This window comes from Primulina tabacum, chromosome 14 (genome assembly GCF_025594145.1).
Source record: "Primulina tabacum isolate GXHZ01 chromosome 14, ASM2559414v2, whole genome shotgun sequence".
Classification (NCBI taxonomy): domain Eukaryota; kingdom Viridiplantae; phylum Streptophyta; class Magnoliopsida; order Lamiales; family Gesneriaceae; genus Primulina; species Primulina tabacum.
Window position 1 is genome coordinate 707,904 of NC_134563.1, and position 21,419 is coordinate 729,322.

The following is a 21,419-nucleotide window of genomic DNA, read 5'->3' on the forward strand; positions in this document are numbered from 1 at the left end:
ATTTATTTCAACGACTTTCTTAATATCACAATCTTTTTTTTAAAAAAAAAACACCACAATTTACGAAATTTGGTGAAATGTTAAAAAAAATATCCCACACACCAACTCTAATAATGCTAACGTTATATGTACGACTGATACATTTCTTGACAAAACTAATAAACGGATGGCAGCATGTGTGTTTTAGACTTCTCAAAGCAAAATGCTGACAAAGAACCACAATCCGACAAAAACCTTGGACTTTCGCTTCATCTTTTGGTCTCCCATTTGTTAAACTTAGCTACCATTCTTGAGTATTGTTACGCAATGGCTCCTACAACCGAAGGAACGGCGATCGGAATTGATCTGGGCACAACTTATTCATGCGTAGCGGTGTGGCGGCATGATCGTGTTGAGATCATACCCAATGATCAGGGCAACCGGACCACACCTTCTTATGTAGCTTTCAAGCAAAGCGAATGTCTCATCGGCGATGCCGCCAAGAATGTAGTTGCCATGAACCCCACTAACACTGTTTTTGGTGAGATATTATGGTTCATAATTTTTTTCTCTCTTTTTCGTAATTCATTTGACTGTTTGTATATCATATATCACGAGGGTGAGTTTGAAATTATGATTTTGTGATTTCTATTTTGTTCTCCAACAAAATTGAATCTGCAGATGCTAAGCGATTGATTGGTCGAAGATTCAGCGACCCTTTGGTCCAGAGGGATCGGGAACTTTGGCCTTTCAAGGTTATTGCTGGTGCCAATGACAAGCCCATGGTTGAGGTTACCTACAAAGGTGAAAATAAACAAATTTCTGCTGAAGAGATCTCCGCAATGGTCCTCGCCAAAATGAAGCAAACGGCAGAAGCTTTTCTTGGGTTCGAGGTAAAAAATGCGGTTATTACGGTGCCGGCCTACTTTAATGATTCACAAAGGCAGGCCACCAAGGATGCTGGAACCATTTCGGGGCTCAACGTCTTGCGTATTATTGTCGAACCAACTGCTGCAGCTATTGCCTATGGCATCAGTAAAAAATACAGCAACGTCGGTACGAAAAATGTACTTATTTTTGACCTCGGAGGTGGTACCTTCGATGTGTCTGTTCTCACCATAGAGAACAGTATCTTTCGGGTCAAGGCTATTGCTGGTGACACCCACCTTGGAGGAGAAGATTTCGACAATAGAGTGGTGAACTATTTCGTCCAAGAGTTCAAGAGAAGGCATAAAACGGACATAAGAGACAACCCCCGAGCATTGAGAAGGTTGAGGACATCCTGTGAGAGGGGAAAGCGGAATCTATCTACCACAACAGATACAACCATAGCAATTGATTGTTTGTACGATGGAATTGATTTCGAGCGTACACTAACCCGTGCAAAGTTTGAGGAGTTGAACATGGATTTATTTGATCAATGCATCAACCATGTCGACAAGTGTTTGAAGGATGCCAAGGTGGACAAGAAAATCATCCACGACGTGGTACTTGTTGGTGGATCCACTAGAATTCCCAAGGTGCGGCAAATGCTTCAAAATTTCTTCAATGGGAAGGAGTTGTGCAGAAGCATTAACCCTGATGAGGCCATAGCTTATGGTGCTGCAGTTGAAGCGGCGTCTCTAATGAGAATGGATGACCCCGAGATTCGAGACATGATACTATTGGATGTCACACCTCTGTCTCTCGGTATCCGGCTTTCAGGCGATGTCATGGATGTTGTCATCCCAAGAAACACAACCTTTCCTATCAAGAAGGAGAAGAGATTGACAACGGGCATCGACTTCCAAAAGAATGTCGCCTTCTCCGTGTACCAAGGGGAAAGTGCAAGAACTACTGACAACATTCTGTTAGGCGAATTCGATCTTATAGGCATTCATCCTGCCCCAAAGCATGTTCCTTATCTAAATGTCTGTTTCGACATCGATGCTAATGGCATCCTGCACGTTTCTGCTGAAGACAGAACAAGCGGTCGGAAAAACAACATCACGATCAACAGTATTAAAGGCAGATTTGATAAGGTTGAGATGGAGAGAATGGCCAAAGAAATTCGTAAATGTATATAGTTACAAATCAAAAAAATAAAGAACTATGGCACTCTGCCGCTACTGAGAACAAGGAAAAATCAAAAGAGATTTTTGTGTGGAAGTATCTTTCTCTTATAGCTAAGCTAGTTTGTGGAACTTCTTTTCTTGTGATTATTCTCGCCTATGATGGAGCTACTCTACTTCATTCACATTCTATGAGGTTTTTGCCAAGTTGCTTGTGTACTTTGTTTTTAAACCATCTTAATTATTTCTACAGGTTTGTTTTTTCTCAAACCATATGACCAAAACATACATTTATTATTTCATTCATCCATTTCAAAGACACACACACAGTTCTGTAACTCATATCCTTTACTCTGGATATTTTGTTCTAATTAATTAAGATTGGGATATTATATAGAACCTTTTTCACTCTTCATATGTAGTATATACATAGATAACATTGGGGTGAGGTGGGGATGGAGAGATTTTCTCACGCCTCTCCTTTAACGGGGAGATGTTTGTTTATGTCACTTCACTCGAATAGCGATTACAGCTTTTTACCATCCTTAACCCGAATGGTGGACACAGTTTGCCTAGAAAAACTCTAAGCCCCATTTTTCTTGTTTGCTCATATTTTTCAGGCTTAGGAAAATCACAAGAAAGCTTCTGAATAAAAATATGATCATTTACAAAATCACCTATAAGAACAGTTTTTCCCTTGGGCAGTATGAATTAGTACCTAATGAAATAAAAGAAGAATAAAAATACTTATATGAAAACAGAAAATTTGTTCTATAGGCACAAACAAGAATATGTAGGTACTATGCATCTTACCTCCAAGGAATTAGATTTGGTCAACAGTCATTAAAAATAAATTAATTTTTTTATATAATAATATATTAACTGGCAACAAAGAAAGTCTTACGTGATTTAGCCCATATTAATTATTATGCAACATTTTTATGTTGCATAATTATCTTATTTTACATGTGAAGTTAAATGTCCACACATCACATAACATTTACAAAAGATTATGAATCCAAGCACATACCACCAGAAGTAAAATACTAAAAATACATACAATTTTATGGAATAAGCAACCATAACCAACTTCATTAAACTGAGGACATCTTTGCAATGACTGGGGTCGCAAATGCTCTCTACTTCATTCATTTTATCCTTGAATTGATTTTCTCTAACAAGTTGGTTGCTTTCCAACCACAAGGTAGCCAGGTCAATGGCAACTTTAATCTTCATCCTGTCTGAAAATGTCAATTCGGCAATAAAATTCATGTTGTTTTCGATTTTACTCCTTACTTCGTAGACATAATTTTCCAGAGCATTCTTGGCCTCAACTCTCCTTCTATGTTGCTCATCTTGGGCCTTATAAATCTCGGCTTCTCGCAGCATTCTCTCAATCTCTTCAACAGATAACCTGCCTTTGTCATTGATGATTGTCATGCTTTTTTTGTTCCCAGATGTTTGATCTTGGGCAGAAACGTCTAAGATCCCATTAGCGTCGATACTAAAGGTGATGACTATTCTACGTACGCCCCTCGAAACAGGTGGAATGTCGGTGAGCTCGAATTTACCCAACAAATTGTTATCAACCGTTCTCGCCCTTTCTCCCTCGAACACTTGGATCAGCGCCGAGCTTTTGGTGTAAGAACATGTCTCAAATATTTTCTCCTTCTTCGTAGGAATAGTAGTGTTTCTTGGTATGATTACACTCATAGCGCCTCCTTGGACATGCACGCCTAGGGACAAAGGAGTGACTTCGCATAACAATATATCTCGAACCTCTGCATTACCCTGGCCAGATAAAATTGCTGCTTGAATCGCGGCACCAGAAGCAACAGCCTCATCAGGATGAATGCCCTTGCACAGCTCTTTGCCATTAAAGAAATATTGTAGCATTTGTTGAACCTTTGGGATTCTAGTAGATCCGCCGACCAGCACCACTTCGTGGATACTTTTCTTGTCCATCTCGGCATCATTCCAAACACTTCTCAACATGTTCAAGGCATTTCTTAAACAAATCCATATTGAGTTCCTCAAATTTTGCACGAGTTATTTTACAGTCAAAATCTTTCCCGTCATACAAACAATCAATTCCAATAGTTGTTTCTGTCACTGAAGATAGATTCCTCTTTGCCTTCTCACATGATGTCCTCAACCTCCTCAATGCTCGGGGGTGGTCACTTATATCATTTTTGTGCTTTCTTTTGAACTCTTCAACACAATGGTTAACCATTCGGTTGTCAAAATCCTCTCCCCCAAGATGGGTGTCACCAGCGATGGCCTTAACCTTAATCATACTATTCTCCACAGTGAGAAGTGACACATCGAAGGTGCCACCCCCAAGATCGAAAATCAGCACATTTTTCTTTTCACCAGAGCCGCGAACTGTTTTGTCGAGACTATATGCAATGGCTGCAGCAGATAATTCCAGCATCCTTGGTGGCTTGCCTTTGGGAATCATTGAAATAGGCAGGCACTGTAATAACTGCGTTTTTTACTGTCAAACCAAGAAAAGCTTCTGCCGTTTCTTTCATCTTGGTGAGGACCATCGAAGAAATCTCTTCGGCCACAAACTTTTTCTCCTGGCCTTTGTAGTTAACCACAATCACGGGTTTATCGACCGGGCCGGAAATGACTTTGAAAGGCCAGAGTTTCTTATCACTCTGGACCAAAGGGTCGCTGAATCTCCGACCGATCAACCTCTTAGCATCTGCAAAATCAATTTTCCATTTGTCGTGAAGAGATTATACCAACTGAGTTTGATGCATGATGCTCCATTTTATACTGAACTCAGTTGTCATTGATAGAAACACATTAAAAACATTTAGAAACATGAGCAGGACAAACGAAAACCCAAAAACATACTAAATATTCATATCGATGAACAAACTGGTAATAATAGTAACGTTCTCTCACCAAAAATGGTGTTGGTTGGGTTCCGGGTCGCAAGATTCTTGGCGGCATCACCAATGAGACGTTCGGTGTCGTTGAAAGCTACGTAAGAAGGCGTAGTGCGGTTGCCCTGATCATTGGGTATGCTCTCAGCACGATCGTGCCGCCACACTGCAACGCATGAATAAGTGGTGCCCAAATCTCGATTCCAATGGCGGGTCCTTGGCTGTTTCCAGCCATGGTTAATCTTCTGTACAATAATCCTAATTCGAATGATCTCTTCTCTCTTTCCTGAAGGCTACTTGACTTTTGTGGATTATAATAACATAAAGAAACTTGTTGGATTCCTCGTCTGCCAATTATTTTATTTAAATTTTGCATTTTGAAACATTCAGATCCATCAAACAAGTTGACTTGGGTATTGCATCTCCAATCTCTAGGAATACCAAAAAGAGTCTGTAATTATATAAAAGAACAAGTAATATATATATCGATCCACGGAATCTAAACATGCCTCAACCTTTTTAAATATTTTATCACACCAATCATATTTGTGTTGGTTTGTTGCAAAACATGGAGTGCGCAAGAGTTTGACATTACAAAGAATAGTCCGATGGAAGTGGTACAACATAACCAAACATATACGACCCTAACTAGCACTTGATCAAACTTCTTGTAAAAAAAAAAAAATTGATTTCGAAACTTAGTGAATTCCTTAGCAATGAGTCTAGACTAAAATTGTTCAATGTTGTCTAATAAGATCTATTGAGTTCTTTATCATTCATAGCATTACCACAAATTAGATTTCAAAAGCTTATGGTTTGTGAAAACATCTCAAAATCATTTTCGCTCCAAAATAAATAACCAGTTCATTCTATATACAAAATATAATCACTTGAAATTGATGATATCTTAATTCCAATAGATCTTCTTAATGTTGCATCAACACTTTCAAATGAAGTCACACCATGTTGTTCAACATATGTTATTTGTTTTTTTTTTTTTTTTTAAAATCTATATGGATCATCATCAACACTTTTATAGATATATATAATAAAATAAAATTTTTTTCAAAAAAATAAAAGAAATAGAATGCAGTATGCCATAATTAAATATTATAATTAACAAAGGCAATGAGAGAAAGTCAAAAGTACAAAATCATAATCGTAAAATGTTGCTAATTTGTATTAATTGGCACAAAACCATAACAGTAAAATGTGACTAATTAGTATTAATTATTAATTAATAGACAAAATATGAAAGTATCACTTGTATCAATTGATAATGAGAATAAGTAAATATATGAAGGGTAATATGTCTGTTCACAATTGAAATTTTTTTTCCATTATTCAAAATTTTATAAGTACAAGCATGAAGCACGTGTGATACATGTAAATATCAATTATATAATAAAAATTAAAATTTTGATTTTCTAAAAAAAGAATTTGAATAATTTTGTTATTTATCTGGGTTTAATCTCTAATCGTATTAGATGAATAAATTAATTAAGAATCTATGTAAATTAATTTCAAAATTGTTTCCCAATTAAAAATCAAGATGTTGATTTTATGTTATATTACAAAATATAATGAGCATAATACTTTCAATAAAATTTAAAAATATATATCTAAACACCACGTATAAGGCATAATAACCTAAAAATCAAATAAATTATGGTTTTTATCAATGCATAAATCATAATTCACATAAGTGAATCATAGTAAGAACAAATAATTATATATTTAAAATACTTGTGACTAACTCATCAAAGTAATATCAAAACTAATGAAATAATAATATTGATAATAAAATATAAATCATACTATTCAATTTAAATAATATTTAACATTCTACAGAATTTTTTTACCTTTTGTTTTTAGAATTCTATTGTGCGGACCCGGACGCTAATCATTTTCTTAATCATAATTGGGACTAATTAATCAATTATAAAACATGGTCTAAATTTTTTTTTTAAAAGGCGGAACGTAGTGAAATAAAACATATAAACATCTCAGTATAAAAGTACAAGTCCTGTACCACATACATTTATTCAACTAAGGTTTAACAGCTAATATCAAGTGTCCAACCCTATCTCTAATCCAAGTCCGGAGCCTCCACTCTAATCACGATCTCTCTTCATCTTCTCAACCCTGAACCTGTCCCACCTGTTGTCATGCACATACAAAACAAGACAACAGCCGGATAACTCCGGTGAAAATAAATCCCATTATAAACAATGTAAACATGCAATCATATAAAAACATATATAAACGCATAAATAAGATATCATTAACATGTAGCAACTCAACCAACATGAATGATATAAACACTATAAATCAACATGTCATCACAGACTCGACTCAAATAACGCGTCGTCTCAGACTTGACTCATCTCTAACCTAGGGATCCCAATGTCTGGATATTGTTAATTATATCGAATCTCAGTCGATAGGAATGAATCAACCCTAAACGACATCGATATAATTCATATATCCAGTGTCTGGGCGAAACAGCCGCAGAATTGACGAATCAGTCAAGAATTAAGCGAATCAGCCAATAACTAGTCGAATCAGCTAGTGATTAAGCGAATCAGCCAAAGTTTAGACGAATCAGTCGATAACTAGACGAATCAGCCAATAACCAGACGAATCAGCCGGTGACTTGGCGAATCAGCCAATGACTGGCGAATCAGCAGTCAATACATGCAGTGGCTATAAATCAATAGACTACAAACATCAATATCATCAATTACAAATGTCAATGTAATAAACTAAGTATGTGATTTAGGGAAACTCGAGTCAAACCTCACTCGAGTTGTGCAATCCCAACTCAACATTAATTTATACCTTTCTTGCTGTCGCTCTGATACAATCGAAGTCTCGACTCAAAGTCTGTCAATGTTCAATCTGGCAATGACAATATCAATATACTGTATCAATATTCTATTCAAATCAAAACATCCCCGTCTTATCAAATTCTGACGGTACAACAGTACAATCTTGCGATACCGGTGATACCACACCAGTATATACTAATTCCAATAACTTATAATCAACCACCGTACGAATCTGACATCACATCTCAGTCAGATATAAATTCTAACATCTCATAATCGGTAATAATTCAATTCTGATATCAAATCGATTCCAAAACAACTCCGAAAATCATAACAATTCCATATGGTATTTATTCTTCAGTCCGGTTTCGATTATACGATGTCTAACATGACCAGAACATCATATAAGAATCATATCAGATTTTGACAATACCATAATTTAAAATCATATCAAAACGTAGCAAAACTTACGTCCAGTTGTAGCCTACGTCGATAGGAACTCAATACCGAAGTCGGATTCAAAATCAGATAGACGGATTTCTCACAAAAGGCGTAAGGATTTTCTTTCCCTTTCTTCGGCCCTTTCTCGATTTTTCATTCCTCAATTTTCTGAAGAATTCGTGCATATATATATATATATATATATATATACATACACTAACATGCAAGAAGGCAAATGGCACATTCTTCACGCAACACGTCTCGCGCATATGCGCGATATCAACCGGCGCATATGCGCGAGACCTTAAGTCTCGGCGCGTGTCTTTCCAACTGCTGGCGCATATGCGCGACACATTTCCGCGCATATGCGCCCAACTCTCTGGACTCGGCATTCCTGAATACACCTGCTCGCGCATATGCGTGTCATGTCTCGCGCATATGCGCGAGACTTACTGTCTCGGCAATCACCCAAATACTTGCCTCGCGCATATGCGCGCCCCTTCTCGCGCATATGCGCGAAGTGTTCTGCCCTCGCGAAGGATCTTTCGCTTGTACAGGCTCGCGCATATGCGCGACTCACTTCGCGCATATGCGCGAGGTCCTCTGCCCACGTCGCGCATATGCGCGCATCTGTGCTGCGCATATGCGCGAGGGCTACTGTTCCTCGCACATTTTCATGCATTTCTCGTCTTTTTCGGTCCGATCCTTCCCGTCTATAAACATGTCAATTATCCCCAAATCATTTCAGATTAATAGGATAAAATTCTCGGGCCTTACATTTCTCCCCCCCTAAGATATGATTTCGTCCTCGAAATCACAAGCAATTAATCATATCATAAGAAGGTATATAGAAGAAGTTAAGTAAACCACTCACCTTAGTGACATAAAACTGGGAACCTCTGTCTCATATCAGATTCAGTTTCCCAAGTAGCTTTTTCAATACCATGTTAACTCCACCGAACTTTCACAAGTGGAATAATCTTCGTTCTAAGCTACTTTTCCTTCCGATCAAGAATCGGAATTGGCTTTTTCAAAATACTCAATGTCTCATCCAACTCGACCTCATTTGGTTGGATGACATGTGAAGCATCAGACAGGTATTTTCGCAAGAACAAACATGAAAAACGTCCTGTATCCCATATAATGAAGGCAATTAAAGCTAGTCGATAGGCACGATCTCCTATCTTCTCAAAATCTCGTACGGCCCAATATATCATGGAGATAGTTTCCCTTTCTTGCCAAATCTGACAACTCCTTTGAAAGGTGAACAACTCCTCTGAAAGGTGAAATTTTCAAAAATACTCAGTCACCAGCCTCAAATACCAACGGTCGTCGTCGGACATTGGCATAATTGGCTTGTCTGTCTTGGGCTGCCTTCATTCTCTTTTGAATCAGCTTCACTTTTTCAATCATATCTCTGATCATGCCAGGTCCGATCTCAGGAACCTCAGAGATATCATCCCAATAAAGAGGGGATCAACATTTCATTCCGTACAACGCTTCGAAAGAAGTCATTTCAATACTCGTCTGATAGCTGTGGTTGTACGATAATTTATAAATGACAATAAATCATGTCAACTAGTGCTAAAATCCCGCATTACAGTTCTTGGATATTCTCCAGTATCCGGATAGTTTACTCCGACTATCCGTCAATCTATAGACGATAGGTGAAGGAGTTTATGGTATATTGTGCCAAAAATACAGAATCAACCAAAAATCATGGTATGATATAGTCAATTTTGGTATTCAATGCAGTCTAATCACTCTTCTGACATAACTCTTGATCGTCTGATCTTAGGTGTACATCATCCTGTACACAGAATATATGCAGATTCAAGCATTCTGTCAATTATAATCATAATCACATCGCGTCACAGTCTTAGGAAGATTTCGATAGTTTCGTCACCAATCTATAGAAATGTACTCCCATTTCTGTTTAAGTATCAATAATCTGTATAACCCATCTCCTGGTTTCTATCTTTCTGTCTTTATCTGTAGGTAATTAGACATTCCAGTACAAACTCTGTCACATCTACTCTCATCTGTTTCTATCAACACCTTTTCAGCTATCAAAATGCATACTAAATAAGTTATTGCACACTGTCTGGCAATATTTATCATTTTAAATTCGGCACATCTGGAACAACAGATTGGTTATTCATATACAATACAGTATTACTTACCTGATTCAAACACGGATTCAAAACAACAGCAAGCTTCAATCAGATTCAAAACATCACTCATCGGTACTGATCTGCCAAACTCATAAACCGCAAATGTTTGACACTGATATCCACCTTGGTCAAATAATTCCGGTTTAATTCTGCTAAATTCAACAGATACATCATCTTCAAATATAACTCACCCTGAATGCAATCTGTCTCAATCAGGATGCAATCTGTTTCTGATATCAATTCAAGGCTAAAAATCAATCTCTCTGATTGGAATCGAATCAGAAGTCTTATTGGGGAAAACATTATTAACTTTCTTATCATTGGTAAATCAGCCAATGATAGACTCAACTTCAGTAAATCAACTGAATACATAAGGAGTCCCTCTGTTCCTTTCTGTAATAATCGAGCAATAGATAGTATGAATTATCAAAAGAATTCTCAATCTAGAATCCTTATCGTACACTATTCATCCCTTGGCCATCTCAGGTCCGATTCTCACCATCTTCTGGAACTAATCTAGGGTAGCTCTGTACTTGGTCAGCATATCAATATCAGTAATGCAGTCTCAAAACCAGACAACACTAGTACAATACAAGCTACCACACGATCTAACTCAATCTCATTCTCATCCTACTGTAGTATACGATATTTTACAGAATTCACTGATATAAAAACTCTCCCTAACCGATAAAGAGATACACTACAGTAGATAAAGACTCAACAGGTAATGCATGACTCAATGCAAATCGTTCAAAATAAACGTAGGGGAAGCATCCCTATTCATTAATACAAAAGCAGGATAACTACATCAAGAACAGTTACCTGCAACATCATCATCTGGTGCTTCCTGAGCCTGCTCCTCGGTCAAAGCAAATACTCTGGCCTGCTGTCTAGGAGGCTGGCCAACTGTCTGGCTTCCTCCTGGCCTCTGCTGTGACTGAGATGGTGCTGGCTGAAATGAAGGAACAGCAGCTGATCGTCTACTCCACTGTGCCGCTGATCCAGATGATTCGGCTCCCTGGGATCTTTGAGAACCCTTCTGTGGACACACTCTGGCAAAATGTCCCTGTTGTTTGCAGAAGTGGCAACTACCAAGTACTCCTTGGCATTGCTCAGTGGAATGGCTCCCTCCACAATTTCCGCAGTAAGTTCCAGTATAACTCTGTTTGGAACCACTGAAGCTAGAAGAACTGGCGCCAAATTTCTTAAACTGCTTTCCTCTAGCCTTCAGAAAATCTTTCTTTCCACCACTGCTACTATCACTCTCGAATCGGGGAGGTGGTTGCTGTGGTCTCGGTGCGGAAGGAACATCTGCAGCTCCTCTCTGCCTTATCAGGCCCGCTTCAGCGCCCTTTGCTCTATTCATAGCATCAGCAAAGTTATTCGGTCGCCCTGTGTTCACCAATGTAAATATATCAGGATTCAAGCCATTGATGAACTGATCAGCAACGGCTTCGTCATTTCCAGCCACATGGGGAGCAAATTTCAACAAGGTAGAGAACTTGGTCACATATTCTTCAATATTCAGCTGACCCTGTCTCAAATTGGCAAATTCCGCCCCCTTGTCTTTTCTGTACGATACTGGGAAAAATCTTTGATAAAACTCAGTTTTAAATACATCCCAAGTAATAGTCGTACCTCGATGCTCCAAGGCCCTCTTCATCGTAACCCACTAGTTCTTTGCAATGTCCTGCAACTGGTGTCCAATCAGCCGAACTCGTCGTTCATCTGTATATTCCAACGAATCAAACAACATTTCTATGTCATTCAACCAACTTTCACAGTCAACCGAAGTCTCTGTTCCTTTCAGGATTGGCGGTTTGAATGACTGGAATCTTTTCAATAATTTTTCCATCGGAGTTGCTGTCACATCCATTGGAGGATTCGATGTGCTACCCTGTTCTGGTATTCTTCGAGGAGGCATATCTGATAATCAAATGGATTAGTAACCCAATCCAATAAACATGTTTCACTTCAGTTCTCTCCTTCGATCATCTTACTGCTGATCGAGGATCGGTTCAGATTCGTTCCCAATAATACATATTACATAATCAAATCAGATAAGTCAAGTAACATGTATTATATAAAGCAGTAAATCATAGTATCATGCTAGCAATCACAAGCAAGGAAAGAAAATTCAATCTACCCCGCTCAATAGCTTCTATCTATCTCAATCTAAAGGATCTAACGCTCTGATACCACCTGTTGTGGGGACCCGAACGCTAATCATGTTCTTAATCATAATTGGGACTAATTAATCAATTATAAAACATGGTCTAAATTTTTTTTTTAAAAGGCGGAACGTAGTGAAATAAAACATATATACATCTCAGTATAAAAGTACAAGTCCTGTACCACATACATTTATTCAACTAAGGTTTAACAGCTAATATCAAGTTTCCAACCCTATCTCTAATCCAAGTCCGGAGCCTCCACTCTAATAACGATCTCTCTTCATCTTCTCAACCCTGAACCTGTCCCACCTGTTGTCATGCACACATACAAAACAAGACAACAGCCGGATAACTCCGGTGAGAATAAATCCCAGTATAAACAATGTAAACATGCAATCATATAAAAACATATATAAACGCATAAATAAGATATCATTAACATGTAGCAACTCAACCAACATGAATGATATAAACACTATAAATCAACATGTCATCACAGACTCGACTCAAATAACGCGTCGTCTCAGACTTGACTCATCTCTAACCTAGGGATCCCAATGTCTGGATATTGTTAATTATATCGAATCTCAGTCGATAGGAATGAATCAACCCTAAACGACATCGATATAATTCATATATCCAGTGTCTGGGCGAAACAGCCGCAGAATTGACGAATCAGTCAAGAATTAAGCGAATCAGCCAATAACTAGTCGAATCAGCTAGTGATTAAGCGAATCAGCCAAAGTTTAGACGAATCAGTCGATAACTAGACGAATCAGCCGGTGACTTGGCGAATCAGCCAATGACTGGCGAATCAGCAGTCAATACATGCAGTGGCTATAAATCAATAGACTACAAACATCAATATCATCAATTACAAATGTCAATGTAATAAACTAAGTATGTGATTTAGGGAAACTCGAGTCAAACCTCACTCGAGTTGTGCAATCCCAACTCAACATTAATTTATACCTTTCTTGCTGTCGCTCTGATACAATCGAAGTCTCGACTCAAAGTCTGTCAATGTTCAATCTGGCAATGACAATATCAATATACTGTATCAATATTCTATTCAAATCAAAACATCCCCGTCTTATCAAATTCTGACGGTACAACAGTACAATCTTGCGATACCGGTGATACCACACCAGTATATACTAATTCCAATAACTTATAATCAACCACCGTACGAATCTGACATCACATCTCAGTCAGATATAAATTCTAACATCTCATAATCGGTAATAATTCAATTCTGATATCAAATCGATTCCAAAACAACTCCGAAAATCATAACAATTCCATATGGTATTTATTCTTCAGTCCGGTTTCGATTATACGATGTCTAACATGACCAGAACATCATATAAGAATCATATCAGATTTTGACAATACCATAATTTAAAATCATATCAAAACGTAGCAAAACTTACGTCCAGTTGTAGCCTACGTCGATAGGAACTCAATACCGAAGTCGGATTCAAAATCAGATAGACGGATTTCTCACAAAAGGCGTAAGGATTTTCTTTCCCTTTCTTCGGCCCTTTCTCGATTTTTCATTCCTCAATTTTCTGAAGAATTCGTGCATATATATATATATATATATATATATACATACACTAACATGCAAGAAGGCAAATGGCACATTCTTCACGCAACACGTCTCGCGCATATGCGCGATATCAACCGGCGCATATGCGCGAGACCTTAAGTCTCGGCGCGTGTCTTTCCAACTGCTGGCGCATATGCGCGACACATTTCCGCGCATATGCGCCCAACTCTCTGGACTCGGCATTCCTGAATACACCTGCTCGCGCATATGCGTGTCATGTCTCGCGCATATGCGCGAGACTTACTGTCTCGGCAATCACCCCAAATACTTGCCTCGCGCATATGCGCGCCCCTTCTCGCGCATATGCGCGAGGTGTTCTGTCCTCGCGAAGGATCTTTCGCTTGTACAGGCTCGCGCATATGCGCGACTCACTTCGCGCATATGCGCGTGGTCCTCTGCCCACGTCGCGCATATGCGCGCATCTGTGCTGCGCATATGCGCGAGGGCTACTGTTCCTCGCACATTTTCATGCATTTCTCGTCTTTCTCGGTCCGATCCTTCCCGTCTATAAACATGTCAATTATCCCCAAATCATTTCAGATTAATAGGATAAAATTCTCGGGCCTTACATCTATAGTATAGATAATTAATTTTATATCAGAATCGATCTTTTGTAGAATACATTGATGACTATTAATTTCTTGTTAAATATAATTTTAAAATAATAAATAAATAAACATATGTAATGAAATACATATTTAAATAAGATTATATAGTAAATATCAAGTAAAATCAAATAAACTCATAGAATAATTATTAAATATAAATTTTAAACTATCGGCATGATTTTCACATAAAAATTTGAAATATAACAAAAAGAATAAATTTTCATAAAAAATGTTATTATTTTTGAAACATCTGCCTATTCGTTTTCTTAAAAAGTACTAGAATTTTTTTTTTAAAACCTCACATGGCATTCGGCCGAACCATAAAATTTCATAAAATATTTTTGAAATCATTTTAAAATAAACAACCAACTAACATTTTTCTAAATCTAAAAATAACATTTGAAAAGTATAGCTCATACTATAACCTCTCAAAAATCACTCATACTCATGATAAAAGTCATAAAATCTTTTAACATAAATCATAACATATATGCGGAAACTAGCGTCGGTCCTCGGGTCATATGCACCCTCAGTCCAGTCGGATCAACCATCAAGACCTCCATTAGCATTATCATGATAACCTGCATCCATCACACCTAGTGAGTCTAAAGACTCAACACACCATAATCTTTATACCAAGTACTACGTAATACAGATAACATATAACAGTGAAAAATACATGTACTTAAAATATCGTTTTCATGAAGATGCATAAACATAAACATTTTCGTAAACATTTTCATGATGCATAAAACTTTAAACATAAACATTTTCATAAAATACTTTTTCATGACATGCAATCATAAACCTTAACTTTTTCTTTTTTCCTCAACATGACATGACATAAAACCTTTAACATGATCATGAACATTTTCCTTTTCTTTTTCTCTTTTCTTTTGTTGAATTCAGATCGTTAATTGTGACTTTCCTGATCATGCTCATGAGGGTCGATGGATCCATCTACATAAAACCACAGTACTGGGCGGCGGGGGACACCAGCAACACTCTCACCGGTCAACTGGGCCCTGGCCTATCATGATTCGAATAGAAATACGATCGTCGGGGCTCCCTCTGGGGTCTTTTCCCATAAATGGGCTCCCTCTGGGGCCTTTTTCCCTCACGATATTTCCATTCTTCCGTTACCACAAAACCGTTACCACATATTCGCAATGATGGAAACACGATCGTCGGGCTCCCACTGGGACCATAACCCTCGCGACGTCGCCAACATTAACGAATTAGTCACAATTATTTCACATCCTTCAACATTTTTCATTCACATCACTTTAGAAAAATCATGAATATCATTACGTTTTTCATTTTTTGAAACCAAGCATGCAACATGTATTTTAAATGTCTTCTTAAATCATAAAAATCCCTTAAACATTTAAAAATCATCATTTAATCATGAACAATTCATAAACATTTAAAAATAATCATATTTTGATAAAAATAGCATTTAGGGCACTGCCATGACCTTTACTAATTTCCCGGTGTAAAAAGACCGTTTTACCCCTGGACTCGACATTTTACGTTTCCGACTTTTTTCTTGAGTTCATGACTTTAACATGTCCCAAATAATTATTTAAGCTTACATGAATTTTCCCATAATTTTATTTGGCTTAAATCTATGACTTTTAATTTAATCTTTAATTAAGATGTATTAACACGTTTTAATCCCAAATTAAACCAAACCTTAACATAAAATTTCCAAATTAAAAACTTAGACTTCTAATAATTATTTAAGCTTAACCCTAATTTTTCATAATTTTATAAGGCTTAAAACTAGGTGTTTCAATTAGTTATTTAATTAGCGTTTTATGTGGCGATTAAATCCCGAATAAATCCAAAACTCGTTATTTTGATCCCAAATTTTTAATATAGCCTTTTTATTATTTATTCTACCATTCCATGTCATGAGCCACCCCCGTGGACCCATGGAATCAATTTTGGCTTAATTAGTCTCGTTTTTGACCCTTCGACGAACACACCGAGCCATCTCCTAATTTACCCGAGCCACGCCCGAGCCACATTGAACCAAAACCTAGCCAACCCATCTAGAGACCCTACTGTGCAAGACCAGCCCAAAAAACCCGGCCCTGGCCCGCTCAAAAGCCTGCTGGAAACTCACCCAAAATCTGCATGTGTGTGTGCGTGAGACTCATGTGCTTCTAGGACTCCTAGCCAACCTAGGACACCTCCAGCCGTGAACCACTTGGCCTCTCATGACCCTAAACTTCCCTGGACCACGCCCAGCCCCTGCCCAGACCAACCCAAGCCCCCAGACCCGAGCAGCGAACCCTTGCATCTTGACAGCACCTCACGCCCAAGCTTTCTGTCATGCACTTTCCTCTCGTTCCTTGGACCAGCAGCCAACCCATCCGTCCCAGCCCCTGGCCCGACCCGTGCCCATCATCCTAGGACCCTAAGGACCTAGCCTGGTTCGCCCCAAAGCCCCTGGCCAAGCCCGCTCTCCTCCCTGCGTGAGCTGAGACCTGCGCTGTTCTACTGCATGCTCTCGGGTGGAGTTCTCCTTGGAACGGACTCCTCCCCAGCCCATGGTCTCGAGTCCTAGCGTGGCTAGGACTCTTCACTCGACTCATACCTGACCCTAGCTAGCCCTGGCCCCAGCCGAACCAAGCCATGCTAAGCTTTGCCCCAAAAACGTGCCACACCTTCCCCATAACAGAAAATTGGTTCCAGTTTGTTTGTTCCTTGTTTGCTGCGATTTTGGTGTTTAAGGTGAGGGTGCTAGGACTCTAAATCATGCATAAACACCAGTTGTTCCCACCTAAGTTCATGGCAGCCCCACTAACGTAATCAATTTATGAATTTTACATCAAAATCCCAAGTTTCCCAAGGTGTACATGCAATAATATTCCGAAAATTCTGAAAAGTAAACCCATGTTCTTCATGTATACAATAATTAAAACAATAATATGGTATGATGGATGAGAAAAGGAGATGTATGGCGTGCCTTTGCGTAATTTACGCACGAATATAAGTTGATGACAGAAGAACGTAACGGAACGTTGGCTTGCTTCTACCTTGCACCTTTCGAAAAATCCTTCCAAAAAGCTGTGTATGTGTGCCGTGTGTGTGGAGAGAATTTTTTCACAAATAAAAAGTGTGGCCGTGAGTTACAATTGCAAAAAGTGAAGGGTTTAAGGTTTTTTAACACTTTAAATACTAATTAGTTTACTATTGGGTCTTAGGCCTAATAAGCCATTAAATTAGGCCCATTAGTCTAATTAGGATTTAAATAAAATATTAACAAAGTTTTTGTTTAAATAAATTTGTGAATTTATTAGCCGGGTTTGCCAAAAAGCTCGCATTTTGTTGAAAAGCCAACATCGATAAAATTTTCGTCCCGGCGTATAAAATCACCTCAAAACCCCTTATTTTCAAAAATACTAAAAAGCATCAACCATATTTTTAAATAATTAAAAATAATTATTTAATAAAAACATTTTACATTTTTCAGCCATCGGTCCCCGTTCCTCGATCGTCACTCGAATAACCTTTAAAAATACCTTTTAATGCAACCATGTAGAAAAATATAATTTTAAACATGCAAATATGCACAACATAATTAATTAATGCAATTAAAATACAGGAGAATTTAATAACTGCGTGCATGTGGTTTGCGTGAACTTTTAAATTTTCGGGGCGTTACAATTTTTATTTGTTGACAAATGCTAATCTATTATCATTATAATTTATATTTATTATAAGGATTATGTCATATATTTTTTTACAGTAGAAATTCGTGTCTCATCAAAACAATATCAAAACTAATGAAATAATAATATTGATAATAAAATATAACACAATATTCATTTTAAATAATATTTAACATCCTACGTAATTTTTTTACATTTTAATTTTAGAATTTTATATCACATATAATTAATTTTATATCAGAATCGATCTTTTATACACTATATTGATGACTATTAATTTCTTTTTAAATAAAATTTTAAAATAATAAATAAACCAGCATATGTAATGAAATACACATTTAAATAAGATTATATGGTAAATATCAAATAAAATCATAAAATAATTATTAAATATAAAGTTTAAACTATCAATATGATTTTCACAATAAAAATTTGAAATATAACCAAAAATTAAATTTTTGTAAAAAATGTTATTTTTTATTTGTTGAATTAGTTAGTTTGATTTCAAAATAATTAAATAAAAATATTAAAACATCATATATAAAAACTCTAATATTTTGACAAATATTAATAAATGATTATTATAATTTATATTTATTATAAGGATCATGTCACATATATATATATTTTTATAGTAGAAAATAACTTCCATGTCTTTAATTGCTTATTAATGTCTCTTTTTCATACATTACATATTTAGTGTTTTGATTGATGATTGATTTTGACGAGCATAAGCATGTAACTTTTTAGTTGTACAATTTAATTAAATAATCATGCCTATAATATATAAATTTGTTATAATTAATATTTTTTTCTTCAGATTTTCAATTTTTTTAAATTTTTATTATCTTTTAAAATCAAAATCAAAATTATATGTACATTACATTATAAAATTTTCATATGGATATTTATTATATCACTTGAAAGAAAAAATAGATTTGATCAATATAAATTTTTTTACTATAGTTAAATTCTCCGATTTCTTCTAAGAGATTCCTATTTTATGATTTTATTAATATATTAACATTCATAGTTATTGATATAAATTATCCTAAATAATTTTTAAAACTATTTACTTTCAATTCTTATTTAAAAAACTATAAAATATGTTAATATTAAATTCATATTATTATATTATTATATACTTATTATGTTATTCTAGTATTGCATATATAATTATTTTGTTCATATATCGTCTTGTGATACTATAATATTTTACTTAATTAGAAACTATACTAAAAATATAATTACAAAATTGCATTAAAATAATAAAATAATATGTAGAGAGGAAATTAAAATGATAAAACATTTAAAGGTAGTATAAAGATGAATTTTTTAGAAAATTAATATAGAAGTACATTTTATTCTTGAAGTTATATAAGTTACTACAATCAATGTATATTGTAATGAGAATTAATTAGCATTTGTTAGATTATTAATTATATATTAAGTGGAATAATTAGAATACTAATTAAAAGTCTTAACAAACCAATATTTTGTAATGAACAATCTTTCAGCAGTTCGAAGAGACCACCAAATGCCGAGTCTTAAGTCTACGCTATATATATGTTAATACAGATTCCCATGTTGATCTGAGTTAAAGTAATCATATCGATGCATAAATTAAATTGATTTCAAATAATTTGGAACATGTTAGTTTCTTGCAAAAAAATGTCAACGAATTGATTTTAACCATCAATTAAACTATTTGTTGTGCAGAAGTACACCAACCAGTCAGGCATTATAGAAATTCTTCTCTATAAAAATGGTCATCATTAATTAATAGACAAAAACCATAGACTTTCTCCCATTTGTAAAAGTTACCACACTTGCAAGGATAGAAGTTCATGGAGGCAAGTGAATTGCTCGTGTTCAGCCTGGAAAATGACCAGACTGTCGATATTGCCATATGCAATACTGTTTTAACGGGTCTCTGTAAAGGCCACAGGCTATCAGAAGCATTCAACCTGTAGTATGAATTGTTAAGGGTATAGAACAACCTTCGAGCTGCATTGAAGAGTTGAGAATCGGTCTTGAAGCTGAAGGAAAATTGAGGGAAGCCGAATTCATTGCCAAAAGATTACTTAACTAAATTCAGGTGAACGCACCAGTTTCGGGCATTTCATGCGAGAAAAGTTATTGGCACCTGTCGGAGTTAGCTGAGACATGGAGAGGTACTGTTTCATGAATTCCTTTTTACATTTTGACTGTATTTTATATGTTTTTAAGGGGTTTTCTATAAAATCTCACGGATTGAATTTTAGCAGAAGCTGTTAATTTTTCTTTATTTGGTGTTAATTTAATGTGTTGCTTCTTGTTGTGACTTGTGAGTTCTGCTTAATCTATATAAATATATATGTGTGTTGTGTATTTGAATTTATGGTTTCTTATTTATTTTTAAACTTTGACTTGGAGTTCTCTTTTGGATTGACAGGAATCAATGGCTGCAAATTTGTGCAGAGCATGGACTGCAAATTCAGAAATTTCCTGCTGCCACTCCCCTACTTGCATACGAGCTCCCGAAATGATACACAGGGTGAGGAGCATTTTACCTTGTCACGTCCCTGGACGAAGGTTGGTTGACACCGTGTTGCTCTCAAATTTACATTCGAAAACAACCAGCCTCAGAGTACAGAATTCAGAAACCAGTCTTTTATTCATAATACGAAATAAATTAATTGTCTGTTACAACTCGAATACTGATGTTTTACGGCGGAAATGTAAAACCAGACATAACAGTGTCTTAACAGATACAGTGGAATTAACATAAAAATAAACTGAGAACAATAATTTTCTTCACTAGCCCCAGAATTGGATCTGCTCTTCTTCTTCTAATTTTTCTTCCTCGTTCTTATCTGAGATGGATTTGGTGGGTGAGTGATATGATTGTCACTCAGTAAGCAGGGGCGGGAATAACTCCCAATTTTCGAAATCATTTTCAACAAGACAGTAAAACAGTAATATGCAAA

General features: G+C 36.4%; 1 protein-coding gene and 1 pseudogene across 1 annotated transcript; one reads left to right on the forward strand and one right to left on the reverse strand.

Annotated features, from left to right (window-relative positions):
- The first annotated feature begins 173 nt into the window (after positions 1-173).
- LOC142525278 (heat shock 70 kDa protein 4-like) lies at positions 174-2,276 on the forward strand. Its single transcript, XM_075629514.1, has 2 exons — positions 174-520; positions 661-2,276. Exons 1-2 carry the CDS (start codon positions 175-177, stop codon positions 2,043-2,045), a joined length of 1,731 nt encoding a protein of 576 aa, XP_075485629.1. The 5' UTR covers position 174; the 3' UTR covers positions 2,046-2,276.
- Positions 2,277-2,978: 702 nt separating this feature from the next.
- LOC142525391 (heat shock cognate 70 kDa protein-like) lies at positions 2,979-5,488 on the reverse strand (annotated as a pseudogene).
- Between the last annotated feature and the right edge of the window lie 15,931 nt (positions 5,489-21,419).